This window comes from Ranitomeya imitator, chromosome 5 (assembly GCF_032444005.1).
Source record: "Ranitomeya imitator isolate aRanImi1 chromosome 5, aRanImi1.pri, whole genome shotgun sequence".
Classification (NCBI taxonomy): Eukaryota; Metazoa; Chordata; class Amphibia; order Anura; family Dendrobatidae; genus Ranitomeya; species Ranitomeya imitator.
In genome coordinates this window covers 404,448,043-404,472,363 of record NC_091286.1, presented here as the reverse complement: position 1 = coordinate 404,472,363, position 24,321 = coordinate 404,448,043, and the positions used below count along the sequence as shown (strand labels likewise).

At 44.6% G+C, this 24,321-nt stretch overlaps 1 protein-coding gene across 4 annotated transcripts in view; it reads left to right on the top strand.

Annotated features, from left to right (window-relative positions):
- Positions 1 to 24,321, top strand: part of CCDC150 (coiled-coil domain containing 150) — a 162,776-nt gene that overhangs the window by 11,759 nt on the left and 126,696 nt on the right. For all 4 annotated transcript variants that reach the window (XM_069726963.1, XM_069726966.1, XM_069726967.1 and 1 more), the window contains exons 4-7: positions 4,746 to 4,924; positions 5,933 to 6,001; positions 9,670 to 9,786; positions 9,859 to 9,988. In XM_069726963.1, the coding sequence (XP_069583064.1) occupies positions 4,746 to 4,924; positions 5,933 to 6,001; positions 9,670 to 9,786; positions 9,859 to 9,988 (495 nt within the window). The remainder of the gene's footprint in view (positions 1 to 4,745; positions 4,925 to 5,932; positions 6,002 to 9,669; positions 9,787 to 9,858; positions 9,989 to 24,321) is intronic.

Below are 24,321 nucleotides of genomic sequence, written 5' to 3'. Positions count from 1 at the left end.
CCATGGCTGGAAACATTGATGTGCCCCCACCCCACCCCACCGATCGCCCCCCCAGCCCTCCGATCTGTACTTTACACAGCTCTGCTCCCCTCCGTCCTCCTGTCCGCTCCCCCCCGTGCTCTTGTCCGCTGACCCCCGTGCTCCAACCACCCCCCCTGCAGTCCGATCCACCCCCCCTGCAGTCCGATCCACCCCCCCCAGCAGTCCGATTCACCCCGCCGTGCTCCGATTTACCCCCCCCCATGCTCCGATCCACCCCCCCATGCTCCCCCCCACCCCATCATACTTACCGAGCCTCCCGTGGTCCGTCCGTCTTCTTTCCTGGGCGCCGCCATCTTCCAAAATGGCGGGCGCTTGCGCAGTGCGCCCGCCGAATCTGCCGGCCGGCAGATTCGTTTCAAGTGCATTTTGATCACTGCGATAAAACCAGTGATCAAAATAAAAAAAAATACTGAATGACCCCCCCCTCCTTTGTCACCCCCATAGGTAGGGACAATAATAAAATAAAGGTTTTTGTTTTTTTTTCTTCCACTAAGGTTGGGGTAAGAACTAGGGTTAGGGGTAGGGTTAGGGTTAGGGTTTCGGTATGTGCACACGTATTCTGGTCCTCTGCGGATTTTTCCGCTGCGGATTTGATAAATCCGCAGTGCTAAACCACTGCGGATTTATGGCAGATTTACCACGTTTTTTCTGCGCATTTCACTGCAGTTTTACAACTGCAATTTTCTATTGGAGCAGTTGTAAAACCGCTGTGGAATCCGCAGAAAGAAGTGACATGCTGCGAAATGTAAACCGCTGCGTTTCCGTGCAGTTTTTCTGCAGCATGTGTACAGCGATTTTTGTTTCCCATAGGTTTGCATTGAACTGTAAACTCATGGGGAAACTGCTGCGGATCCGCAGCGTTTTCCGCAGCGTGTGCACATACCTTTAGAATTAGGCTATGTGCACACGGTGCGGATTTGGCTGTGGATTCGCAGCAGTGTTCCATCAGGTTTACAGTACCAAGTATACCTATGGAAAACCAAATCCGCTGTGCCCATGGTGCGGAAAATACCACGCGGAAGCGCTGCGTTGTATTTTCCGCAGCATGTCAATTCTTTGTGCGGATTCCGCGGCGTTTTACACCTGTTCCTCAATAGGAATCCGCAGGTGAAATCCGCACAAAAAACACTGGAAATCCACGGTAAATCCGCAGGTAAAACGCAGTGCCTTTTACCCGCGGATTTTTCAAAAATGATGCTGAAAAATCTCACACGAATCCGCAACGTGGGCACATAGCCTTAGGGTTAGGGTTGGAATTAGGGTTGTGGTTAGGGTTAGGGGTGTGTTGGGGTTAGGGTTGTGGTTCGGGGTGTGTTGGGGTTAGGGTTGTTGTTAGGGGTGTGTTGCGGTTAGGGTTGTGATTAGGGTTATGGCTACAGTTGGGATTAGGGTTAGGGGTGTGGGGGGGTTAGTGTTGGAGGTAGAATTGAGGGGTTTCCACTGTTTAGGCACATCAGGGGTCTCCAAACGCAACATGGCGCCACCATTGATTCCAGCCAATCTTGTATTCAAAAAGTCAAATGGTGCTCCCTCACTTCCGAGCCCCGACGTGTGCCCAAACAGTGGTTTACCCCCACATATGGGGTACCAGCATACTCAGGACAAACTGCGCAACAATTATTGGGGTCCAATTTCTCCTGTTACCCTTGTGAAAATAAAAAAATGCTTGCTAAAACATCATTTTTGAGGAAAGAAAAATGATTTTTTATTTTCACGGCTCTGCGTTGTAAACGTCTGTGAAGCACTTGGGGGTTCAAAGTGCTCACCACATATCTAGATAAGTTCCTTGGGGGGTCTAGTTTCTAAAATGCGGTCACTTGTGGGGGGTTTCTACTGTTTAGGCACACCAGGGGCTCTGCAAACGCAACGTGACACCCGCAGACCATTCCATCAAAGTCTGCATTTCAAAAGTCACTACTTCACTTCTGAGCCCCGATGTGTACCCAAACAGTGGTTTACCCCCACACATGGGGTATCAGCGTACTCAGGAGAAACTGGACAACAACTTTTGGGGTCCAATTTCTCCTGTAACCCTTGGGAAAATAAAAAATTCTGGGCTAAATAATTATTTTTGAGGAAAGAAAACGTATTTATTATTTTCACGGCTCTGCGTTATAAACTTCTGTGAAGCAGCTGGGGGTTTAAAGTGCTCAATATTGCATCTAGATAAGTTCCTTGGGGGGTCTAGTTTCCAAAATGGGGTCACTTGTGGGGGAGCTCCAATGTTTAGGCACACAGGGGCTCTCCAAACGCGACATGGTGTCCGCTAACAATTGGAGCTAATTTTCCATTCAAAAAGTCAAATGGCGCTCCTTCCCTTCCGAGCCTTACCATGTGCCCAAACAGTGGTTTACCCCCACATGTGAGGTATCGGTGTACTCAGGAGAAATTGCACAGCAAATTTTAGGATACATTTTATCCTGTTGCCCATGTGAAAATGAAAAAAATGAGGCTAAAAGAATTTTTTTGTGAAAAAAAAGTACTTTTTCATTTTTACGGATCAATTTGTGAAGCACCTGGGGGTTCAAAGTGCTCACTATGCATCTAGATAAGTTCCTTGGGGTGTCTAGTTTCCAAAATGGGGTCACTTGTGGGGGAGCTCCAATTTTTAGGCACATGGGGGCTCTCCAAACGTGACATGGTGTCCGCTAAAGAGTGGAGCCAATTTTTCATTCAAAAAGTCAAATGGCGCTCCTTCCCTTCCAAGCCCTGCCGTGCGCCCAAACAGTGGTTTACCCCTACATATGAGGTATCAGCATACTCAGGACAAATTGGACAACAACTTTCGTGGTTCAGTTTCTCCTTTTACCATTGTGAAATCAAAAAAATTGTTGCTAAAAGATAATTTTTGTGACTAAAAAGTTAAATGTTCAATTTTTCCTTCCATGTTGCTTCTGCTGCTGTGAAGCACTTGAAGGGTTGATAAACTTCTTGAATGTGGTTTTGTGCACCTTGAGGGGTGCAGTTTTTAGAATGGTGTCACTTTTGGGTATTTTCAGCCATATAGACCCCGTAAACTGACTTCAAATGTGAGGTGGTCCCTAAAAAAAATGGTTTTGTAAATTTCGTTGTAAAAATGAGAAATCGCTGGTCAAATTTTAACCCTTATAACTTCCTAGCAAAAAAAAATTTTGTTTCCAAAATTGTGCTGATGTAAAGTATACATGTGGGATATGTTATTTATTAACTATTTTGTGTCACATAACTCCCTGGTTTAACAGAATAAAAATTCAAATTGTGAAAATTGCGAAATTTTCAAAATTTTCACCAAATTTCCGTTTTTATCACAAATAAACGCATAATTTATTGACCTAAATTTACCACTATCATGAAGCCCAATATGTCACGAAAAAACAATCTCAGAACCGCTAGGATCCGTTGAAGCGTTCCTGAGTTATTACCTCATAAAGGGACACTGGTCAGAATTGCAAAAAACGGCCAGGTCATTAAGGTCAAAATAGGCTGGGTCATGAAGGGGTTAAAGAGAATCTGACATCACCATAATCATTACTTACCTGCCAATATTGGGTCATATAGCGATAGCAATTTTGGTGATGTCAGGTTCCTTATAAAGGTGTTGTCCACTACTCGGACAACCCCCTCTCAATCCTTGTTTCCCTCTTGTAAATTAATAACTCCTATACTAACCTTCGGCGCCAATCCAGCCCTGTCTGCATTGGATCTCATGGGGATCGCGTGACATTGTTGTTTTCATCAGTATTTGGTCAGTGTGTCAGGTTTTACCATCAGAATTTCACCAGTTTTTTTAAATTATTTTTTGCACATAAGGAGGTTTCTTTATGAGTAACTGTCATTTTTAATTTTTATTTCATAAATCAATAGTGATCGTGACTGACTATGTAATATGCCAAAGAAATCTGTTTTTCTCCTCCTGGACTGATCTTCATTCTCACAATTCTCAATTTAAGGGTAAAATCTGTATTCGGTGAAGTCAATTTTTTACATTAACGGAGATAGGAGATGGCAGCTACTACTGATAAGATTCTATGTATAAGATTCTATAACACGATGGTTACTCTTTTAAGTTTCTCCTGTCAAACAAACATGAAAGGTGGACAATACTAGAATACAACTAGGATGATATGAGTGCTGTCTGAGTTTTATATGGATCTATTTATTTGAACTGTAGCATTTGATCTAGTGTAGTTGGTGCAAATCTATACGTCCCATTCCAACCACTATGACAGTGGTCTGTGGTTACCACATGGAAGCTGGAGTACTGCCTCTTACCTGCTGGTATTTCGTGGGCCTTCTTTGGAATAGCAGGCCTGGTGCGACTCTCATTGTGGCGTGATGCTGGCTATTCTAAAGAATGACTGCGACTGTTGGCGGGTAATAGGAGGTACTATGGCGTCCATGCTGTGGCCACAGACCACTATCGTAGCAGATGGAACATGAGGTGTGAATCTGTTTACACCAACTCTAAAAACTAGGATCAAGAACTGGTCTCTGTGTTTTGTTTTTTTTTCTGGACCACTTGGTCTGCAAAAGACTTGTCGATGTGAACAGCCCCAGACTACAATGGTTAAGCAATCTATTGGTGAAAATCACAAATAGAATTTGTACATAAGAAGCAGATCTCTACATGAGACCTGATGCTTAAGGGTTAGAGAATCATTTGAAACTACCCAGAAGGATCCAGCACTGGTCGATCTAAGATTTTAATAATCTAATACCTCTAGGTGAACTTGAGCATCGCTTACTTCACATGCAAGAAGAGCATGCCCAAGAACTGAAGGAATCACAGCTGGAGGTTATGAGGTTGCGCCAAAGATTGAACTGTGCGATTGGAGAGCGGGAACGAGAACAGGAAGCCAAAGACCGGCTGAGCGCAGCTCTTGAGATTGCTACAACCACCAAGGTACCTTAAGAAATATATATAGTAATGTCCTAGGTGCTTGCAAATAGATTAATTTTATTTCCTATATAGCCTATACATACTTCATTTTGAATTGGAGATTATTAAGTTGTTCCTCCGGTTATAGAAAAGTGCTGATATGGGATATAGACCGATGAGAATTGTTTGATACTAGAGGTCTGCACACTTTGACCCAAACTAAGGCTTGTTAAGTTTCATTTGCATTGTGTCCGATATATATGGCATGTCATCACCAGTAGAGGAATCCAAATTGGGGCTCCACAAAGTGTCCAGGTGGAAATAAACTCCTCCAGTATGTGATCCTGAGCGTAATAATGGCATAGCATCCATGTTGGTTAGGGCCCTAGTTCTAGGAAGAGGTGTATCTATTAATTTGCTGTCATTGGAGCCCACTATACATATATTTAGTAGTTATTATTTCTATTTATTTTTAGAGTTCCATTGATTCCATGGAGCTGTACATGAGGAGGTATTATTATTTATAAATTACGATGAACAAACTAACAGTGGTACAGATGGTAAAGGGCCCTGCGCTTGCAGGCTTACAGTCTACAGGATAATGGGGAAGGAGACAGTAGGTCAGAGGGTTGTGGTAGCTTCGGTGACGGTGAGGTGGCAGCTTTGGTTATGGCACGGTGACAGCAGGGTCATTGCGGGCTGTAAGCTTTCTTGTAAAGATGGATTTTCAAGTTCGATCTGAATGTTCCGAATGTGGCGGATATCAGATATGTTGGGGACCCGGAATTCCAGAGGATGGTGGATACTTGGGAAAAGTCTTAAAGGCAATTGGGTGAGGAACCTATGAGTGTGGAGGAGAGGGGGAGGTCTCGGGAGGACTAGACATTACGTGTAGTTATCAGATTACTGTATATAATATAGTACATCATTTATCTTATTAAACATTTGTTTTGCTGTATGTTATTAAAGACTACAATATATTGCAATGTTAGTCCTCATTCCCCCAATATCTTCTTTTCCTTTTCTATGTAGACTGATGTGACTATCGCAGTGGAGGAGCTTAAAGCTACTAAAGCTTGTATGAGCCAAAGGCTGGCTAAGGTACTGGTGACTCCCTATTAATGGATGAGGCTAGAATTACCTAATGGCAAACTCAATAGACTTTATTTACATGCTGTTTAGGATTTTATCTTTCTTAAATCAATGAAATCTTTAGGATAGCCCCACCACTGCTTGATCTAGGGAGGCCTGCTGTAGATGCCTCTCTATTATATACACAATTTCTATGAGTGAACGTGCATGGTATGAAAACTTAAAGGGTATATCCGGGGCAGTGTATAAAAAACAAAAATTGTACCTAAGCATTAACAGGTAGGTAGTTGCAAATTACCTGCCTGTCGTGCATAGCGTCATTCTTCCTATTGTCTATTTTAAAGAATTTTAATATTTATATCCAAACTAGATGGTGGCCCGATTCTAACGCATTGGGTATTCTAGAATGTGAATGTAGTTTATTTATGAAGTAAACGTGAGTGAACTATGTGGCACTGTGATTGACAGAACTTGTTCAGTAAACATGACTGAACTGCATCACACTGTGACTGACAAAACTTGTCGCACTGTGAGTGGGGGTTAAATTCTGTGCCAATATCGCTGATTGGTCACGGCCGGGCGGGCGCGACCAATCCGCGAAGCGGGGTTTAAATTGCACACCAATATCACTGACTGGTTGCGCGTAGCTGAACAGCAAAGCGTGGTTCAAATCCCGCTCCAATTCGTGGCCGGACTGCGCCTGTTGCTGATTGGTCGCACCAGCCGCCCGCGACCAATCAGCGATGCGGGATTTCCATTACAAACCAACAGACAGAATTAAACGATTATATAGTAGACTAGATGGTGGCCCGATTCTAACGCATCGGGTATTCTAGAATCTGTATGTAGTTTATTTATGAAGATTTAAGAATAATGCAATGAATACACAAGATTCGGCCGGCCGCGACCAATCAGTGAAGCCAGGGCCGGCTCCAGGTTTTTGAGGGCCCTGGGGGAAAGAGTCTCAGTGGGTCCCCCCTTTAACACATACCACGATTCATGATGCACGGATACAGCAGAGAAATATACCACAGCCCACGTAGTATATAGCACAGCCACGTAGTATATTGCACAGCCCATGTAGTATATTGCACAGCCCACGTAGCATATAACAGCCCATGTAGCATATAACAGCCCAGTAGTATATAGCACAGCCCACGTAGCATATAGCACAGCCACGTAGTATATTGCACAGCCCACGTAGCATATAACAGCCCACGTAGCATATAACAGCCCATGTAGCATATAACAGCCCAGTAGTATATAGCACAGCCACGTAGTATATTGCTCAGCCACGTAGTATATTGCTCAGCCACGTAGTATATTGCACAGCCACGTAGTATATAGCACAACCCACAGAGTATATAGCACAGCCACGTCGTATATAACACAGCCACGTCGCATATAACACAGGCCACGGAGTATATAGCACAGCCACGTAGTATAGAGCACAGCCCACGGAGTGTATAACAGCCCACATAGCATATAACACAGCTCATGTATATAGCGATTTTTTTTTTTTTTTATTATTATTTATTTATTTATTTATTTTAAATTATTTTTAACATTAGATCTTTTTACTATTGATGCTGCATAGGCCATGTTGCCGCCGGACTGTGCCCGTCGCTGATTGTTCGTGGCAATGGTCGTGGGTGTTTTGCCACGACCAATCAGCGACTTGGATTTCCATGACAGACAGAGGCCGCGACCAATGAATATCCATGACAGACAGACAGACGGAAGTGACCCTTAGACAATTATATAGTAGACTAGATTGTGGCCCGATTCTAACGCATCGGGTATTCTAGAATATGCATGTCCCCGTAGTATATGGACAATGATGATTCCAGAATTCGCAGCAGACTGTGCCCGTCGCTGATTGGTCGAGGCAACCTTTATGACATCATCGTCGCCATGGCAACCATTATGGCATCTACGTCGATACTGTGCCCGTCGCTGATTGGTCGAGGCCTGGCGGCCTCGACCAATCAGACGCGGGATGTCTACGTCCTTTATGACATCATCGTCGCTGTGCCCGTCGCTGATTGGTCGAGGCCTGGCGGCCTCGACCAATCAGAGACGCGGGATTTCCAGGACAGACAGACAGACAGACAGACGGAAAAACCCTTAGACAATTATATATATAGATGGTGCATTGCAGTGTATTATATCAGCGATCAGGCTAATTAAAGTGAGTGTCCCATAGAGGCACTAAATAAAAAAAATTTAGAAATATTGTACAAATATTTTAAAAAATCTCACAAATTAAATAAAAAAATGAAAATTATAGAGTACACATATTTGGTTTCACTGCACCTGGAATGACCCAATCTATAACTTTCACATTAGTTAATCCCTTCAGTGAAAAGCATAAAAAATGGAGAAAAAAAATGCCCAAAAACTATGCTTTTTCATCATAGAGCTGAACAAAAAAAACGCAATTGAAAATGTCAAGTGAAAAAAATAAAATTAGTATCTCTGAAAATGACATATTGTTCCAAAAAAAAAGCTGTCATACAGCTTTATAAGCAGAGAAATGAAAAAGCCATAGCTCTCACAATATAGTGATGCAAAGACAATGCGTTTTTTTTTTCTATAAAACAGTTTTTATTGCGTAAAAGCGTCAAAACGTTAAAAAAAAATGTAAATGAGGTATCGCTGTAATCGTACTGACCCGAAGAATAAAGCTGCTTTATCAATCATGTGGTGAACAGCATAAAAAAAGCTTCAAAAGAACAATTCCTGAATTGATGGTTTTTGTTCATTCTGCCTCCCAAAATGTGGAATAGAAAGCAATAGCAAAAAAGTTGTTCCTGAAAATGATACCAATAAATGCGTAAACTCGTCCCTAGTGGGGAAAAAAAGGGCGTCTTTTAGTATGTGACAGCAGACAAACATAAAAACCTGATGCTCCCGAATAGTAGTTTTCCACCACATGTGGGATGTCTACGTACTCGGGAGGAACTGTACAACAAATTGTCCAGTCCATTTTCTCCTAAAGCAATATTTTTGTGGGTAAAAGTAAGATTTTCTTTTTTTTTTTCTTCTACCTTGCTTTAATTTTGGTGAAGCCCATGAAGGGTTAATGAACTTGAATGTGCTTTTGAGCACTTTGGGGAGAAGAGTTTCTAAAATGGTGTCACTTTTGGGTATTTTCTGTCATAGGTTCCTCAAAGTCCCTTCAAATTGGTTTTGTACATTTTGTTGGAAAAATGAGAAATTGGTGATGATTTTTAAACCCATCTAACTTCCTAAGGGAATAAAAAAGTTTCGAGAATAATGCTTATGTGAAGTAGACATGTGGGACATGTTATTTATTAACAATTTTATGTCACATAACAATCAGGTTTAAGAGTCTAAAAATGAAAAGTTTGAAAATTGCAACATTTTCATAAATGCAAAAAATATCAACTAAAATTCATCACTAACATGAAGTACAATCTCAGAATCTCTCTGGAACTCTTCAACAGATCCCAGTTATTACCACATTAAGTGACACTTGTCAAAATTGATAAAATGTACCTGGTCGGGACGGTGTAAACAGGCTGGGGGTGGGTGAAGGGGTTAATTCTTACTAGGAAAAGGGCTAAATAATGGATTTGTCAGTTTTAAGGAGATCGCTGTAATTGATGATCATGTGTGACTGTATATTGGTAATATGTTTCTTACTTCCCCAGTTACAAGACAAGTTATCCCAAGAAGCTACTCTGCGGGCATTGCTTGAGGAGGAGCAGGCTGCGTTGCTTCTTACAGTGCAGGACATGAAGAATATTGTAGAGGAGGAGCGCACGCAGGTTGGTATCAGACCTAGACTGACTACACTGACATGCGGTGTAGTACTGAGATGCTTTCTGTATGACTTGTAGGTTCAGGAGCTGCAGCAGTACTGCCAAAAAATCAGCAAAGAAGACAAAGACATAAAAGACAAACTAGAGGCTGCAGAATCCAAGTGCCAGGAAGTTGAAAAGGACAATCAGCAGTTGCGGAGTGAAATAGGTAATTTATTAGATTGCTTTATAAAACCTGCCATGTTTTATCTGAACAAAAGTGTGTCGCATCCCAGTTGGCCTAAATTGATTGCATACCCTTCAGGAAAAGAAATGTAATCATTTTTGTTATTGCTACAGTTCATAAAAAATATAGAAAATGTGATAATGTTCTTAAATTTAATCTGTTACTAGGTTTATGCTGCCCAATTTGACAATCTGGCAGCATAAAGTAACGGGCACAGACTGTGATTCCAGCATTGATTACTTACTGGGTTCCTTGTTGTGTCAGCTGCAGCTCTGCTAGTCCTCTCAGTGATGAGATTCCACTTTGTAGTCTTTAATACCGATTCACCAAACCGCTGCATGACCAGCTCTACCCTCACCTACTGTATCCTCACCCATCCCTTGTAGATTGTGAGCCCTCGCGGGCAGGGTCCTCTCTCCTCCTGTACCAGTTGTGACTTGTATTGTTCAAGATTATTGTACTTGTATTATTATGTATACCCCTCCTCACATGTAAAGCGCCATGGAATAAATGGCGCTATAATAACAAATAATAATAATATTAATTTGATTGGCTAGTCCTGCCTCTGCCATTAATTGACAGATTTCAACCAATGCCCAGTATTTTTCTGTACATGATATTTTTGTTTGGCATGGCCTTATAATTTCCAGTACATGGTAGACTTATGGGCGAATGTTTGGCCCTTGGCTGAGTACAGCACTTAGTTATGTCCACTAGTCAATATAGATAATAAATAGAGTGGAAACATGTCCACCCCTGATCCATTCAAGATTCCGAACCCAATCTTGAAATAACTGGGATTTTTAGTGGTAGGACCCACCATTTCTTTTAAGGGAATAACTTTTAATTGTGGGAATACCCCTTAACGCCAATCCTGGCTGTTAAAAAAAGGGGTATTGGCTGTATGTTACAGCTGACACCCAGTGTTAATGGTGTGGTCTCAGGAGCTTATCAATCTTATTAATTTGCTATTTTGTGGGATAGGGTTAAATGCTGTAAATTACATTTTCTTAAACCAAGTTCTTGCAATGTGCAGCAAAAAAACAAAAAGACTTTTTTGGCAGTGGATTAATCTTTGTACAGTTCAGCCATTCAACAGTGAATATATATTCAGGAACAAAAATAACACAGCTTACAACTGGTGTTTCTTATAGCTTAGGATCATAGCGTCTTGTCTGTCAGCTTGCAAAGTGAAAGTAAAGTGTGCTCCAGCTACACACACACTGACCAGGAATGTTCTGCTTTTTTAATTTTTTTTTTCTTTTTCTCTTAACAGTTCTTTACTGGCAAATTAACGCTATTGCTGGAGACAGAAGCTCATTCACTATTAAACAGTTGTAAATAGTAGTTGATTCAATATTAGCAGACATTATTCCATTTTGCCCCTTCCCCAAAGACTTCTTATTCTGTTAGTCACATAGTGGTTCTCAATACTTCAAACTTGGCTCTTGGAAGTGGCTTCGGCTATCATCTGGTCAGTCTCGCAATAAACAAACTCGATTATGCCACATTCTATTAAATCACACAGGTGATGATGTTTAATGTTAATATGTTTGGTTCTTGCATTGATCTTCTCACTAATGATGATGTTGAAGGTTTACCAAGATCGCCTCTTGACTTGCGTAGGCTGCAGACACATCCTCTACTTCTGTAGATGACATACTGTAGCTACAGACACCTATTTTCTGGCTAGACCAGGAACTTGAACTTTCTCCATACTTGAACAAATATCTGCTTGTAGATTTATGATCACTAAAGTCCCCAGCCCAGTCTGCATCCACATAGCCTGTGAGTATTAAATCTTTTGTTGCAGATATCCTTAAATGTCTGCCTTGAGTCTCTTTCAAATATTGAAGAACTGTCTTAATGTCATTCCAGTCTTTTTGGTGCGGTTTTTACATATATCTGCAGAGAATTCCAATTGTTGCAGCGATATGACTTTGTATTTTAGGCCAAACAATTATATGTATATATTAGTTTCATCTTTAACACTTGCAAGAATGAAAATGGGCCAATGCAAAAGTTTGGGCACCTTGCATGGTTAGTACCTACTAGCACCCACTTTTGCAAGAATCACAGCTTGTAAACGCTTTAGTAGCTAGCCAAGAGTCTTTCAACTCTTGTTTGAAGGTTTTTCATGCATTCTTCCTTGGAAAATTCTTCCAGTTCTGTGAGATTCTTGCATCATCTTGCATGCAATGCTATTTTGAGGTCTAACCACAGATTTTTGATGATGTTCAGATCAGAGGACTGTGAGGGCCATTGTAAAATTTTAAGCTAGCACCTTTTGAGGTAGTCTTTTGTGGATTTTGATGTGTGCTTAGGATGATCATCCATTTGTAGAAGCCATCCTTTTCTCAGTCCCCCATGACAGCACCACAGAGAGAGGGGATCTGCCCTTCAGGGACAGGAAACCTATTGGATAATAGGGCGATACCTCTCTCCTGCATCAGTTTGGTTTCCTTTCTCTGACGGGAAACCTACTAGGATCGGTACATTATGAAGAATCCGGAGCCGGCCAGTCGGGTTATGGCAGCAGGGAGGCCCCTGTAACGGCTGGTGCGGTGTCTGATGCCGCCACTGCTGGGACTGATGGGTCTGCAGCGTGCGCGAGGGGAAGCGCAGCTGCCACTCCGGATAGGAGGTAGGGGCTTCTGGGACCCGGTGCTCCAGGAGGAATACCGCGCCAGAACAGGCACTTCCGGATTTGGGGCGGGCGCATGCGCGCAGTGTGCTTGGGGTGCACCAAGATGGCCACTGCTCCAGATCTAGTGCCTATCCATTTCCGGGCCCCGGGCAGCGCGCGCATGCGCAGAAGAAAAAAGAAAAAAATGGAGGAATCAGCACTTTCCCTGTGACGCAGCCATGGAGGAGGGGGCTAGTATTGGCGCCAAGTTTTTTAAATGAGGTGGAAAGCGCGGTTCATTGCTGCATGCCGTCCAAGCCATGGAGGACAGCGACCAGCAGCTACAGCCGCAGCAGCAACGCCACCACCAGCGCAAGCCGGATGCGCAAAGGAAGAGGTCCTCTGCCGACACCCGCAATACTCAGTCCAGCAGCCATTCCATACAGCATAGCAAAGGCTCCAGTGTTGTAAACCAGCCAACACCACCACCTACGGATCTCATACAGGATCCTACACCTCCAGAACCGGTACCTGTGGCTGCGCAAGATGGGTGAGTGATCTTCGTGAAAGTTCATTAGTATAATTGGGGTCCCCTCTCCTCCGTTTATTTTAGGCAAGGAAAAGAACGGGGAAAACTAAACACAGAACCTGCCCCCTGTGCGAAAAAGCTTTACCGCAGTCCTGGGATAAGAAGTTGTGTGATTCCTGTATAGGATAAGTCCTCTGTGAGGAAACCCCGCCTCTGAATTACGATCTTTAATAAAATCAGAGGTAGAGACAGTGTTTAAATCCCTTAAAGGGGAAAGGGTTAAGGAGAAAACACCTATACCCTATTCCCACTCCGATTCCTCTAGTTCTGACATTGGAGACTCAGACGGGATTCCTCCTCCTCTTCCTCAGATAACGAGAACGGAGGTCGCCACTGCTTTCCTCTAGATGAAGTCGATGCACTTGTGAAGGCAGTAAGATCGACCATGGGGGTGCAGGATCCCAGTGCTGACAAGACGTACAGGACATAATGTTTGGAGGATTAGGTAAAAAAAAGCACAGTGTCTTCCCCTTAATGAAAACATCCAAGCTCTAATTAAAAGGGAGTGGGAAAAGCCAGAGAGGAAAAACTCGTCGGTACCCTCCCTTAAAAGGAAATATCCCTTCGAGGAAGAGGCTTCTACTCTATGGGATAAAGCCCCTAAACTTGACGTAGCAGTAGCTAATGCCTCAAAAAAATTTGCATTGCCCTTTGAGGACATGGGAACTCTGAAGGATCCCGTTGACAAAAGAGCGGATACCTTCCTTAAAGGGGCCTGGGAATCGGCAGGAGGATGTTTAAGGCCAGTAATAGCAACCGCATGCACTTCTAGATCCCTAATGATTTGGGTTGATAATTTAGAGAAACAACTAAGGGATGGAGTATCCAGAAATAAAGTGATAGAATCTATTCCCATGATTAGACGGGTGGCAGCCTTTCTGGCAGACTCATCAGCTGACTAAATTAAACTCACTTCTAAATCAGCAGCCCTATCAAATGCAGTTCGTAGGACATTATGGCTAAAAAGTTGGCCAGGCGACCTGCAAACTAAACAAAAACTTTGCTTAATCCCATGCGAAGGATAATTTTTGTTTGGGGAGACCCTGGATGATATTTTGCAAAAGGCAGGAGAGAAGAAAAAAGGGTTCCCTAACCTGGCCACACCATTTGTTAAGCGGCCCTTTCGGAATAGGAAGTTTTTCCGGAGACGCTCCCAAAGGGAGCAGAACAGATGGGATGATGGGAAAAGGAGAGATAGGGGGTTCCTTTTCAGTAATTCCTCAAGAGATCAAAAGACCTCTAAGTGACACCTCCCCCAGGGTGGGAGGGAGATTATCTTCATTCCTTTTGGCCTGGGAAAAAATCTCAACCAACGTCTGGATATTGAATTTGATAAAATTGGGACTTCAAATAGACTTTACTTCCCTTCCTCCCCAAAATTATGTGGTCACTCCGCTAAAATCCTCACCTCAACAACAACATGCGTTAGAACAGGAGATTATAAAGCTCATAAACAGAGCCGTCATCCAGGAAGTCCCCCCACTGGAAAGAGGAACAGGTTTTTATTCCCCATTATTCCTAGTTCTAAAACCGGACGGGTCCTTCCGCACAATAATAAACTTGCGGAAGCTGAACAGTTATGTAAAGAACCAAAGTTTCAAAATGGAATCAATAAAATCAACGATCAAAAATCTGTTTCCAGACTGTTTCATGATAGTGTTGGATCTCAGCGACGCGTATTATCACGTCCACATCACAAGAACTCCCAAAAATACCTCAGACTAGCAGTAGTCATGGGAGCGGAAGTAAGGGAATACAATACAAAACCCTTCCCTTTGGCATATCAGTGGCACCTCGCATATTTACTAAATTGATAGCAGAAATGATGGCCCATCTAAGAGAAAAAGACATTTTGATAGTTCCATACTTGGACGACTTTCTGATTGTGAGCAATTCAGCACAACACTGCCGTCCACAATGCGACAGAGTGATAAAAACTCTAACAAAGTTAGGCTGGCTTCTAAATCTTCAAAAATCAAAACTAGAACCAACCAGAGTTCAAGTTTTTGGGCCTAACCTTGGACTCAATAACACAGAAATGTCGTCTTCCAGACCAGAAAAAACAAAAAATATTAAAGGGAACCTGTCACCCCCGTTTTTTCAGTAGGAGATAAAAATACCGTTAAATAGGGCCTGAGCTGTGCTTTACAATAGGGTATTTTTTGTCCCCTGATTCCCTACCTATGCTGCCGAAATACCTTACAAAAGTGTCCTTTTTCGCCTGTCAATCAGGCTGGTCAGGTCGGATGGGCGTGGTCACAGCGCTGTTTCTCCCCCACATCTTGCTTATGTTCCCGTTGGTGGCGTAGTGCTTCTCGCATGCGCAAGTGCCGAATGCACTGCGCAGCTGTAGAAAAAGCGCGCTCGCCGCTATTCAGCGGTTTCTTGGTGGGCGCGGCCATCTTCCTGAGGCCGCGCGTGCGCAGATGGAGTCTCCTGCTTCCCGGGGCTTCAGGAAAATGGCCGCGGGATGCCGCGCGTGCGCAGATGGACATCGCGGCGGCCATTTTCCTGAAGCCGAGATTCGAACTCGGCTTCAAGAAAATGGCTGCCGCGAGGTCCATCTGCGCACGCGCGGCATCCCGCGGCCATTTTCCTGAAGCCCCGGGAAGCAGGAGACTCCATCTGCGCACGCGCGGCCTCAGGAAGATGGCCGCGCCCACCAAGAAACCGCTGAATAGCGGCGAGCGCGCTCTTTTTCTACAGCTGCGCAGTGCATTCGGCACTTGCGCATGCGAGAAGCACTACGCCACCAACGGGAACATAAGCAAGATGTGGGGGAGAAACAGCGCTGTGACCACACCCATCTGACCTGACCAGCCTGATTGACAGGCGAAAAAGGACACTTTTGTTAGGTATTTCGGCAGCATAGATAGGGAATCAGGGGACAAAAAATACCCTATTGTAAAGCACAGCTCAGGCCCTATTTAACGGTATTTTTATCTCCTACTGAAAAAACGGGGTGACAGGTTCCCTTTAAATCTGGTCTCAAAAGCTTTCTCAAACCCTCATATGACCTTAAGAAGGGTGATGTCATTACTGTGGTCCCTTTCTGCCTGCCTCCCAGCAGACCAGTGGGCACAACTCCACACGAGAGACCTCCAGTGGGACATTCTGAGGAATCAGATTACACTAAGGGGACGTCTAGAAGACCACATGACTCTAAATTTAGCCACTATTCATTCCCTAGTTTGGTGGTTGGATCCCAGCAACCTGTCAAAAAGGGTCCCTTGGGTAATAGAGGTATCTCGAATAGTTACGACAGACACGAGTCCCACGGGGTGGGGAGCTCACCTGGGCAACAGTGTCACTCAGGGAATTTGGACAGGTCAGGAATACAAGGCTTCCTCAAACCAAAAAGAACTCTGGGCGGCAGAGGCGTAGCTAGGGGTTCAGCTCAGGGGGGGCGAGGCATCTAAGTGGGCCCCTAACCCTTGATTTAAACTACGGTGTGGCACTGTAATTGTGTGTATAAGAACCTCAGCCAATGATCCTCCTGTAACTAAAAAAAAATCTCCACAAAGACCAACACTGATATTACCGCCATATTGTGACCATACAGTAATAGATACCACCAGTTTTACAGAACATAGATCACAGCACAGTTACAGATAATGACTTACCACTGACGTTCTTTCTGATGGAGTCGTCACTTTTCCCGTCTTTTCCATCTGGCCCAGACTGACATGACAACTTCTTCCAGCAATGACACGGCTGCAGAGAATACAACAAAGACACATTTCACTTCTCACATTCCAGCCATCACTATCTATTCCCAACCTGTACAAACTCCTCATCCTGCTGATACCCAAAATACTGAGCCGCTGCTGCCGTATGTGTCCCTATTACTACACCTGATACCCCAATACTGAGCCGCTGCTGCCGTATGTCTCCCTATTACTGCCCCTGATACCACAATACTGAGCCGCTGCTGCTGTATGTGTCCCTATTACTGCCCCTGATACCACAATACTGAGCCGCTGCTGCTGTCTGTGTCCCTATTACTGCCCCTGATACGCCAATACTGAGCCGCTGCTGCCGCATGTGTCCCTAGTACTGCCCCTGACACCCCAATACTGAGCCGCTGCTGCCGTATGTGTCCTTATTACTGCACCTGCTGTGTGGTACAAAAGCATTGTTCGTCATGCTGCTTCGCATAGTAATGCCACCATTGTGCCCTTACATAGTAAAATGTCTATGTGCCTTCACAGTAGCCCAAACTCTTTACAGCCCCCACAGTGGTCCCAATACTGTATAATGACCCCCACAGTAGCTCCCACACTGTATATACGCCCCTACACTGTATGATGACCCGACAGCAGCCTCCAAACTGTATAATGGCCCTTGCATTATCTCTCACACTGTGTAATGACCCCCGCAGTAGCTCCCATGCTGTATAATGGAACTTGCAATAGCTCCCACTCCTTAGAATCTGGTCAGTCTGTCCCTGTCTGTGGGCTGCTACTTGTACAGCCCTGATATACAGTGGGGCAAAGAAGTATTTAGTCAGTCAGTAATAGTGCAAGTTCCACCACTTAAAAAGATGAGAGGCGTCTGTAATTTACATCATAGGTAGACCTCAACTATGGGAGACAAACTGAGAAAAAAAAATCCAGAAAATCACATTGTCTGTTTTTTTTTAACATTTTATTTGCATATTATGGTGGAAAATAAGTATTTGGTCAGAAACAAACAATCAAGATTTCTGGCTCTCACAGACCTGTAACTTCTTCTTTAAGAGTCTCCTCTTTCCTCCACTCATTACCTGTAGTAATGGCACCTGTTTAAACTTGTTATCAGTATAAAAAGACACCTGTGCACACCCTCAAACAGTCTGACTCCAAACTCCACTATGGTGAAGACCAAAGAGCTGTCAAAGGACACCAGAAACAAAATTGTAGCCCTGCACCAGGCTGGGAAGACTGAATCTGCAATAGCCAACCAGCTTGGAGTGAAGAAATCAACAGTGGGAGCAATAATTAGAAAATGGAAGACATACAAGACCACTGATAATCTCCCTCGATCTGGGGCTCCACGCAAAATCCCACCCCGTGGGGTCAGAATGATCACAAGAACGGTGAGCAAAAATCCCAGAACCACGCGGGGGGACCTAGTGAATGAACTGCAGAGAGCTGGGACCAATGTAACAAGGCCTACCATAAGTAACACACTATGCCACCATGGACTCAGATCCTGCAGTGCCAGACGTGTCCCACTGCTTAAGCCAGTACATGTCCGGGCCCGTCTGAAGTTTGCTAGAGAGCATTTGGATGATCCAGAGGAGTTTTGGGAGAATGTCCTATGGTCTGATGAAACCAAACTGGAACTGTTTGGTAGAAACACAACTTGTCGTGTTAGGAGGAAAAAGAATACGGAGTTGCATCCATCAAACACCATACCTACTGTAAAGCATGGTGGTGGAAACATCATGCTTTGGGGCTGTTTCTCTGCAAAGGGGCCAGGACGACTGATCCGGGTACATGAAAGAATGAATGGGGCCATGCATCGTGAGATTTTGAGTGCAAACCTCCTTCCATCAGCAAGGGCATTGAAGATGAAACGTGGCTGGGTCTTTCAACATGACAATGATCCAAAGCACACCGCCAGGGCAACGAAGGAGTGGCTTCGTAAGAAGCATTTCAAGGTCCTGGAGTGGCCTAGCCAGTCTCCAGATCTCAACCCTATAGAAAACCTTTGGAGGGAGTTGAAAGTCCGTGTTGCCAAGCGAAAAGCCAAAAACATCACTGCTCTAGAGGAGATCTGCATGGAGGAATGGGCCAACATACCAACAACAGTGTGTGGCAACCTTGTGAAGACTTACAGAAAACGTTTGACCTCTGTCATTGCCAACAAAGGATATATTACAAAGTATTGAGATGAAATTTTGTTTCTGACCAAATACTTATTTTCCACCATAATATGCAAATAAAATGTTAAAAAAACAGACAATGTGATTTTCTGAATTTTTTTTTCTCAGTTTGTCTCCCATAGTTGAGGTCTACCTATGATGTAAATTACAGACGCCTCTCATCTTTTTAAGTGGTGGAACTTGCACTATTGCTGACTGACTAAATACTTTTTTGCCCCACTGTACTTAACAAATAGCTAAATAGAAGAAAATAGAAATAGCCAGTGGATGTGTATAGAGGCTAGTGTATGGGTATACTGTAGCTCCATGAATGTATCCAGGTAACCCTAAAAAATACTCTTGTCTGGACAAGACCCCAAAGAGGGAAAAGGAAAGGAGGCAACCAGAAGAAAGAGGGGAAGGTAGAATATTACCAATCTAAAGAAGAAAGTACACCCCCTGGCTCATCTATTCCTTTTTCCCTTCTCCCCTTTGGGGTCTTGTTGTCTAGACTGAGTATATGTTCAGGGGCCCGCAACCATATGTGATTTTCTATACACACTTACTTGTGATGCTTTTTTCTTCTGTCTGGCTATTTATCATACTGTATAAACTCACCCATAACTTTTTTTTTAATAAAAGGTATTATAGTGGGAGTTTTGTGTTTACAACCTTGGATTTACTGATATGAGATCATACAGACACTGGGACCGCATTACAATATATATATATATATATATATATATATATATATATATATATATATATATATATATATATATATATATATATATATATATATATATATATATATATATATATATATATTATATATAATATATATATATAATATATAATATATATATACTAGATTGTGGCCCGATTCTAATGCATCGGGTATTCTAGAATATGCATGTCCCCATAGTGTATGGACAATGATGATTCCAGAATTCGCGGCAGACTGTGCCCGTCGCTGATTGGTCGAGGCAACCTTTATGACATCTACGTCGATACTGTGCCCGTCGCTGAATCAGAAACGTGAGATGTCTACATCCTTTGACATCATCGTCGCTGTGCTCGTTGCTGATTGGTCGAGGCCTGGCGGCCTCGACCAATCAGAGACGCGGGATTTCCACGTCGATGCTGTGCCGGTCTCTGATTGGTCGAGGCCTGGCGGCCTCGACTAATCAGAGAGGCGGGATTTCCAGGACAGACAGACAGACAGACGGAAAAACCCTTAGGCAATTATATATATAGATATAATGTGTGTGTGTGTGTGTGTGTGTATATATATATATATATATATATATATATATATATATATATATATATACACTAGATTGTGGCCCGATTCTAACGCATCGGGTATTCTAGAATATGCATGTCCCCGTAGTATATGGACAATGATGATTCCACAATTCGCGGCACACTGTGCCCGTCGCTGATTGGTCGAGGCAACCTTTATGACATCATCGTCGCCATGGCAACCATTATGACATCTACGTCGATACTGTGCCCGTCGCTGAATCAGAAACGTGAGCTTTCTACATCCTTTATGACATCATCGTCGCTGTGCCCGTTGCTGATTGGTCGAGGCCTGGCGGCCTCGACCAATCAGAGACGCGGGATTTCTACGTCGATGCTGTGCCGGTCTCTGATTGGTCGAGGCCTGGCGGCCTCGACCAATCAGAGAGCCGGGATTTCCAGGACAGACAGACAGACGGAAAAACCCTTAGACAATTATATATATACTAGATTGTGGCCCGATTCTAACGCATCGGGTATTCTAGAATATTCATGTCCCCGTAGTATATGGACAATGATGATTCCAGAATTCGCGGCATACTGTGCCCGTCGCTGATTGGTCGAGGCAACCTTTATGACATCGTCGCCATGGCAACCATTATGACATCTACGTCGATACTGTGCCCGTCGCTGAATCAGAAACGTGAGATGTCTACGTCCTTTGACATCATCGTCGCTGTGCCCATTGTTGATTGGTCGAGGCCTGGCGGCCACGACCAATCAGAGACGCGGGATTTCTACGTCGATGCTGTGTCGGTCTCTGATTGGTCGAGGCCTGGCGGCCTCGACCAATCAGAGAGCCGGGATTTCCAGGACAGACAGACAGACAGACAGACAGACGGAAAAACCCTTAGACAATTATATATATAGATAGATTTATATCTATATCCTATAGCAGGGGTCAGGATCCTACCAGTCCAATGTCTGTATGATCTCATATAAGTAAATCAAAGGTACATATACTGACAAGACTGGTCAGTAATGTGCACTGATAGACGTGACCCCGGCTGCAGGACCCCACAGATGAGGATATGTTTCTTTCCTATGTATAAAAGGAGACGTATATCCTCATCTGTGGGGTCCTGCAGCCGGGGTCACGTCTATCAGTGCACATTACTGACCAGTCTTGTCTATCTGAGGAACCATTAGATTTATATCAGTTGCTCTGAAGTTGGCTAGGGTCACATTGCGTTATGTGACCGCGTTAAACGGACTACGTTACACCGCAGCAAAACGTGGTGTAACGTAGTCCGTTAACGCCGCCATAGACTGTAATGGCGAACGCATCGCTAGCACACGCCCACATTGGGCGTGCGCTAGCGATGTGCCGTCGTTTGAGTGACGGACCGCGAACGCTGCAAGCAAGCAGGGATCTGCGCTAGCGGGATTGGCTAACGCATCCCCTTTGGGACATTGCGTTAGCGCGGTCCGTAGCGCTATGCGCTAAACGGACTGCCCTAACGCAATGTGACCCTTACAGATCGGGTGATGCTCAGGCGATTTGCACTCAAAGTGACCCGATGTGAGTAAAAGCTCAAAATGCCTCCATAAATCTCCAGTGTCTCAGAGAGTGCCGATACAGCATGTGGCTGGGTCTTATCTGGAGAGAAGCAGTGTCCTGTCACCTCCTCCCTGCACAGTGCAGACACCTCCGGCCAGTACAGGCAGAAGTTTGAGCTGTTACTTACAGCACTGTGTACTCTGTCCTGCTCCTCTATGGAGGGAAGACCCAGCGCCATGGTCCTGACTTCTCTGCCGCAGACACGTTCACTGAGCTTGCAATGTGGGCGTGTCTGTTGGATACAGGTACAGTGTCAGCACTGGGGGTAGGGGGCATAACTTCAATGCCTTTCTCCAGCCCCTGCCTGAGGTGAAGCACAAAAGCAGGGAGATCTGCTCTACCACGGAGCTAATTAAGTGTAGTGTAGCTCCAGGTGGGCCCCTGTGAGCTGTGGGCCCGGGGCCGACGCCCCTTCTGCCCCCCTGGTAGCTACGCTACTGCTGGGCGGTGGGCCGCGCTCTATTATCCTTCCTTCACAGCCTACAGAGGCATCATGTCCGGGTATTTTCGGACAATCAGGTAGTGGTAGCCTACCTGAATAACCAGGGGGAGACCAGATCTGAAGCTCTAATGAAGGCCACTTCCGAAATCTTCAGTTTAGCAGAGAACAACTTCCTATCCCTCTCTGTGCTACGTATAATAGGAGTGGAGAATCAGAAAGCAGACTTCTTAAGCCGTACCCATTTAAAACAGGGGGAATGGACACTAAATCAAAGCATCTTCGATCAGATCACAAAGCTTTGGGGAGTCCCTGTAATAGACCTTTTTGCCAATGTAGAAAACAGAAAAGTAAAAGAATTTTGTTCTCTAGACCCCAGGGGGGGCCCACGGGAGCTGGATGCATTCGTGATTCCCTGGACTCAGGGTCTCGCATATGCCTTTCCCCCTCCTATATTTATCCCGGAAGTTCTGCTGAAAATCAGACAGGACAGGGCGAGGCTCATTCTAATAGCCCCCTTCTGGCCCAAAAGGACCTGGTTTTCTTGGCTGAGGATGCCATCGGTCACTGATCCCTGGGTTCTTCCGGATCTTCCGGACCTTCTATCACAGGGACCGGTGCTCCACCCCCAGTCAGAGAGTCTCCACTTGATAGCGTGGAATTTGAAAGGTCCCTACTAAAGGGAAGGGGCTTTTTGGATAAATTAGTTTCCACACTATTGAAAAGTAGGAAAACGGTAACCACCTTCGGGGTAAAATTACAAGATTGGGTCCCAGTTGCTAAGGTGTTAAAATTTCTACAAAAAGGTTTAGATCTGGGCCTCTCAGTAGGCACCCTAAAAGTGCAAATAGCAGCTTTAGGGGCATTGTACAGTGAGAATATAGCTGCTAATCCGTGGGTAACACGTTTTAAAGCTGCTATAAGATCTAAACCCATAAACCTAAAAAGACTACCAACTTGGGACTTAAACCTAGTCTCGTCAGCTTTAACAGAACCCCCGTTTGAGCCTATAGATTCAGTACCCCTTAAAACTTTATCACTTAAAACGGCCCTTCTCACAACCTTAACATCTGCCCATAGAATAAAGGCCCCGTCACACATAGCGACGCTGCAGCGATACCGACAACGATCCGGATCGCTGCAGCGTCGCTGTTTGGTCGCTGGAGAGCTGTCACACAGACAGCTCTCCAGCGACCAACGATCCCGAGGTCCCCGGTAACCAGGGTAAACATCGGGTAACTAAGCGCAGGGCCGCGCTTAGTAACCCGATGTTTACCCTGGTTACCATCGTTAAAGTAAAAAAAAACAAACGCTACATACTTACCTATCGCTGTCTGTCCTCGGCGCTCTGCTTCTCTGGTCTGGCTGTGAACACAGCGGCCGGAAAGCAGAGCGGTGACGTCACCGCTCTGCTTTCCGACTGACCGGCGCTCACAGCCAGACCAGAGAAGCAGAGCGCCGAGGACAGACAGCGGTAGGTAAGTATGTAGCGTTTGTTTTTTTTACTTTAACGATGGTAACCAGGGTAAACATCGGGTTACTAAGCGCGGCCCTGCGCTTAGTTACCCGATGTTTACCCTGGTTACCAGCGAAGACATCGCTGAATCGGCGTCACACACGCCGATTCAGCGATGTCAGCGGGACCTCAACGATCAAAATATGGCCCAGGCCATTCCGACACGACCAGCGATCTCACAGCAGGGGCCTGATCGCTGGTACGTGTCACACATAGCGAGATCGCTACTGAGATCGCTCTTACGTCACAAAACTTGTGACTCAGCAGCGATCTCGCTAGCGATCTCGCTGTGTGTGACGGGGCCTTAAGTGATCTCCAGGCCCTATCTGCAAGGCCTCCCTTTACACAAATCCTGGATGATAGGGTTATCTTAAGAACAGACCCTGCCTATCTACCCAAGGTTGCATCCAACTTTCACAGGTCACAGGAGA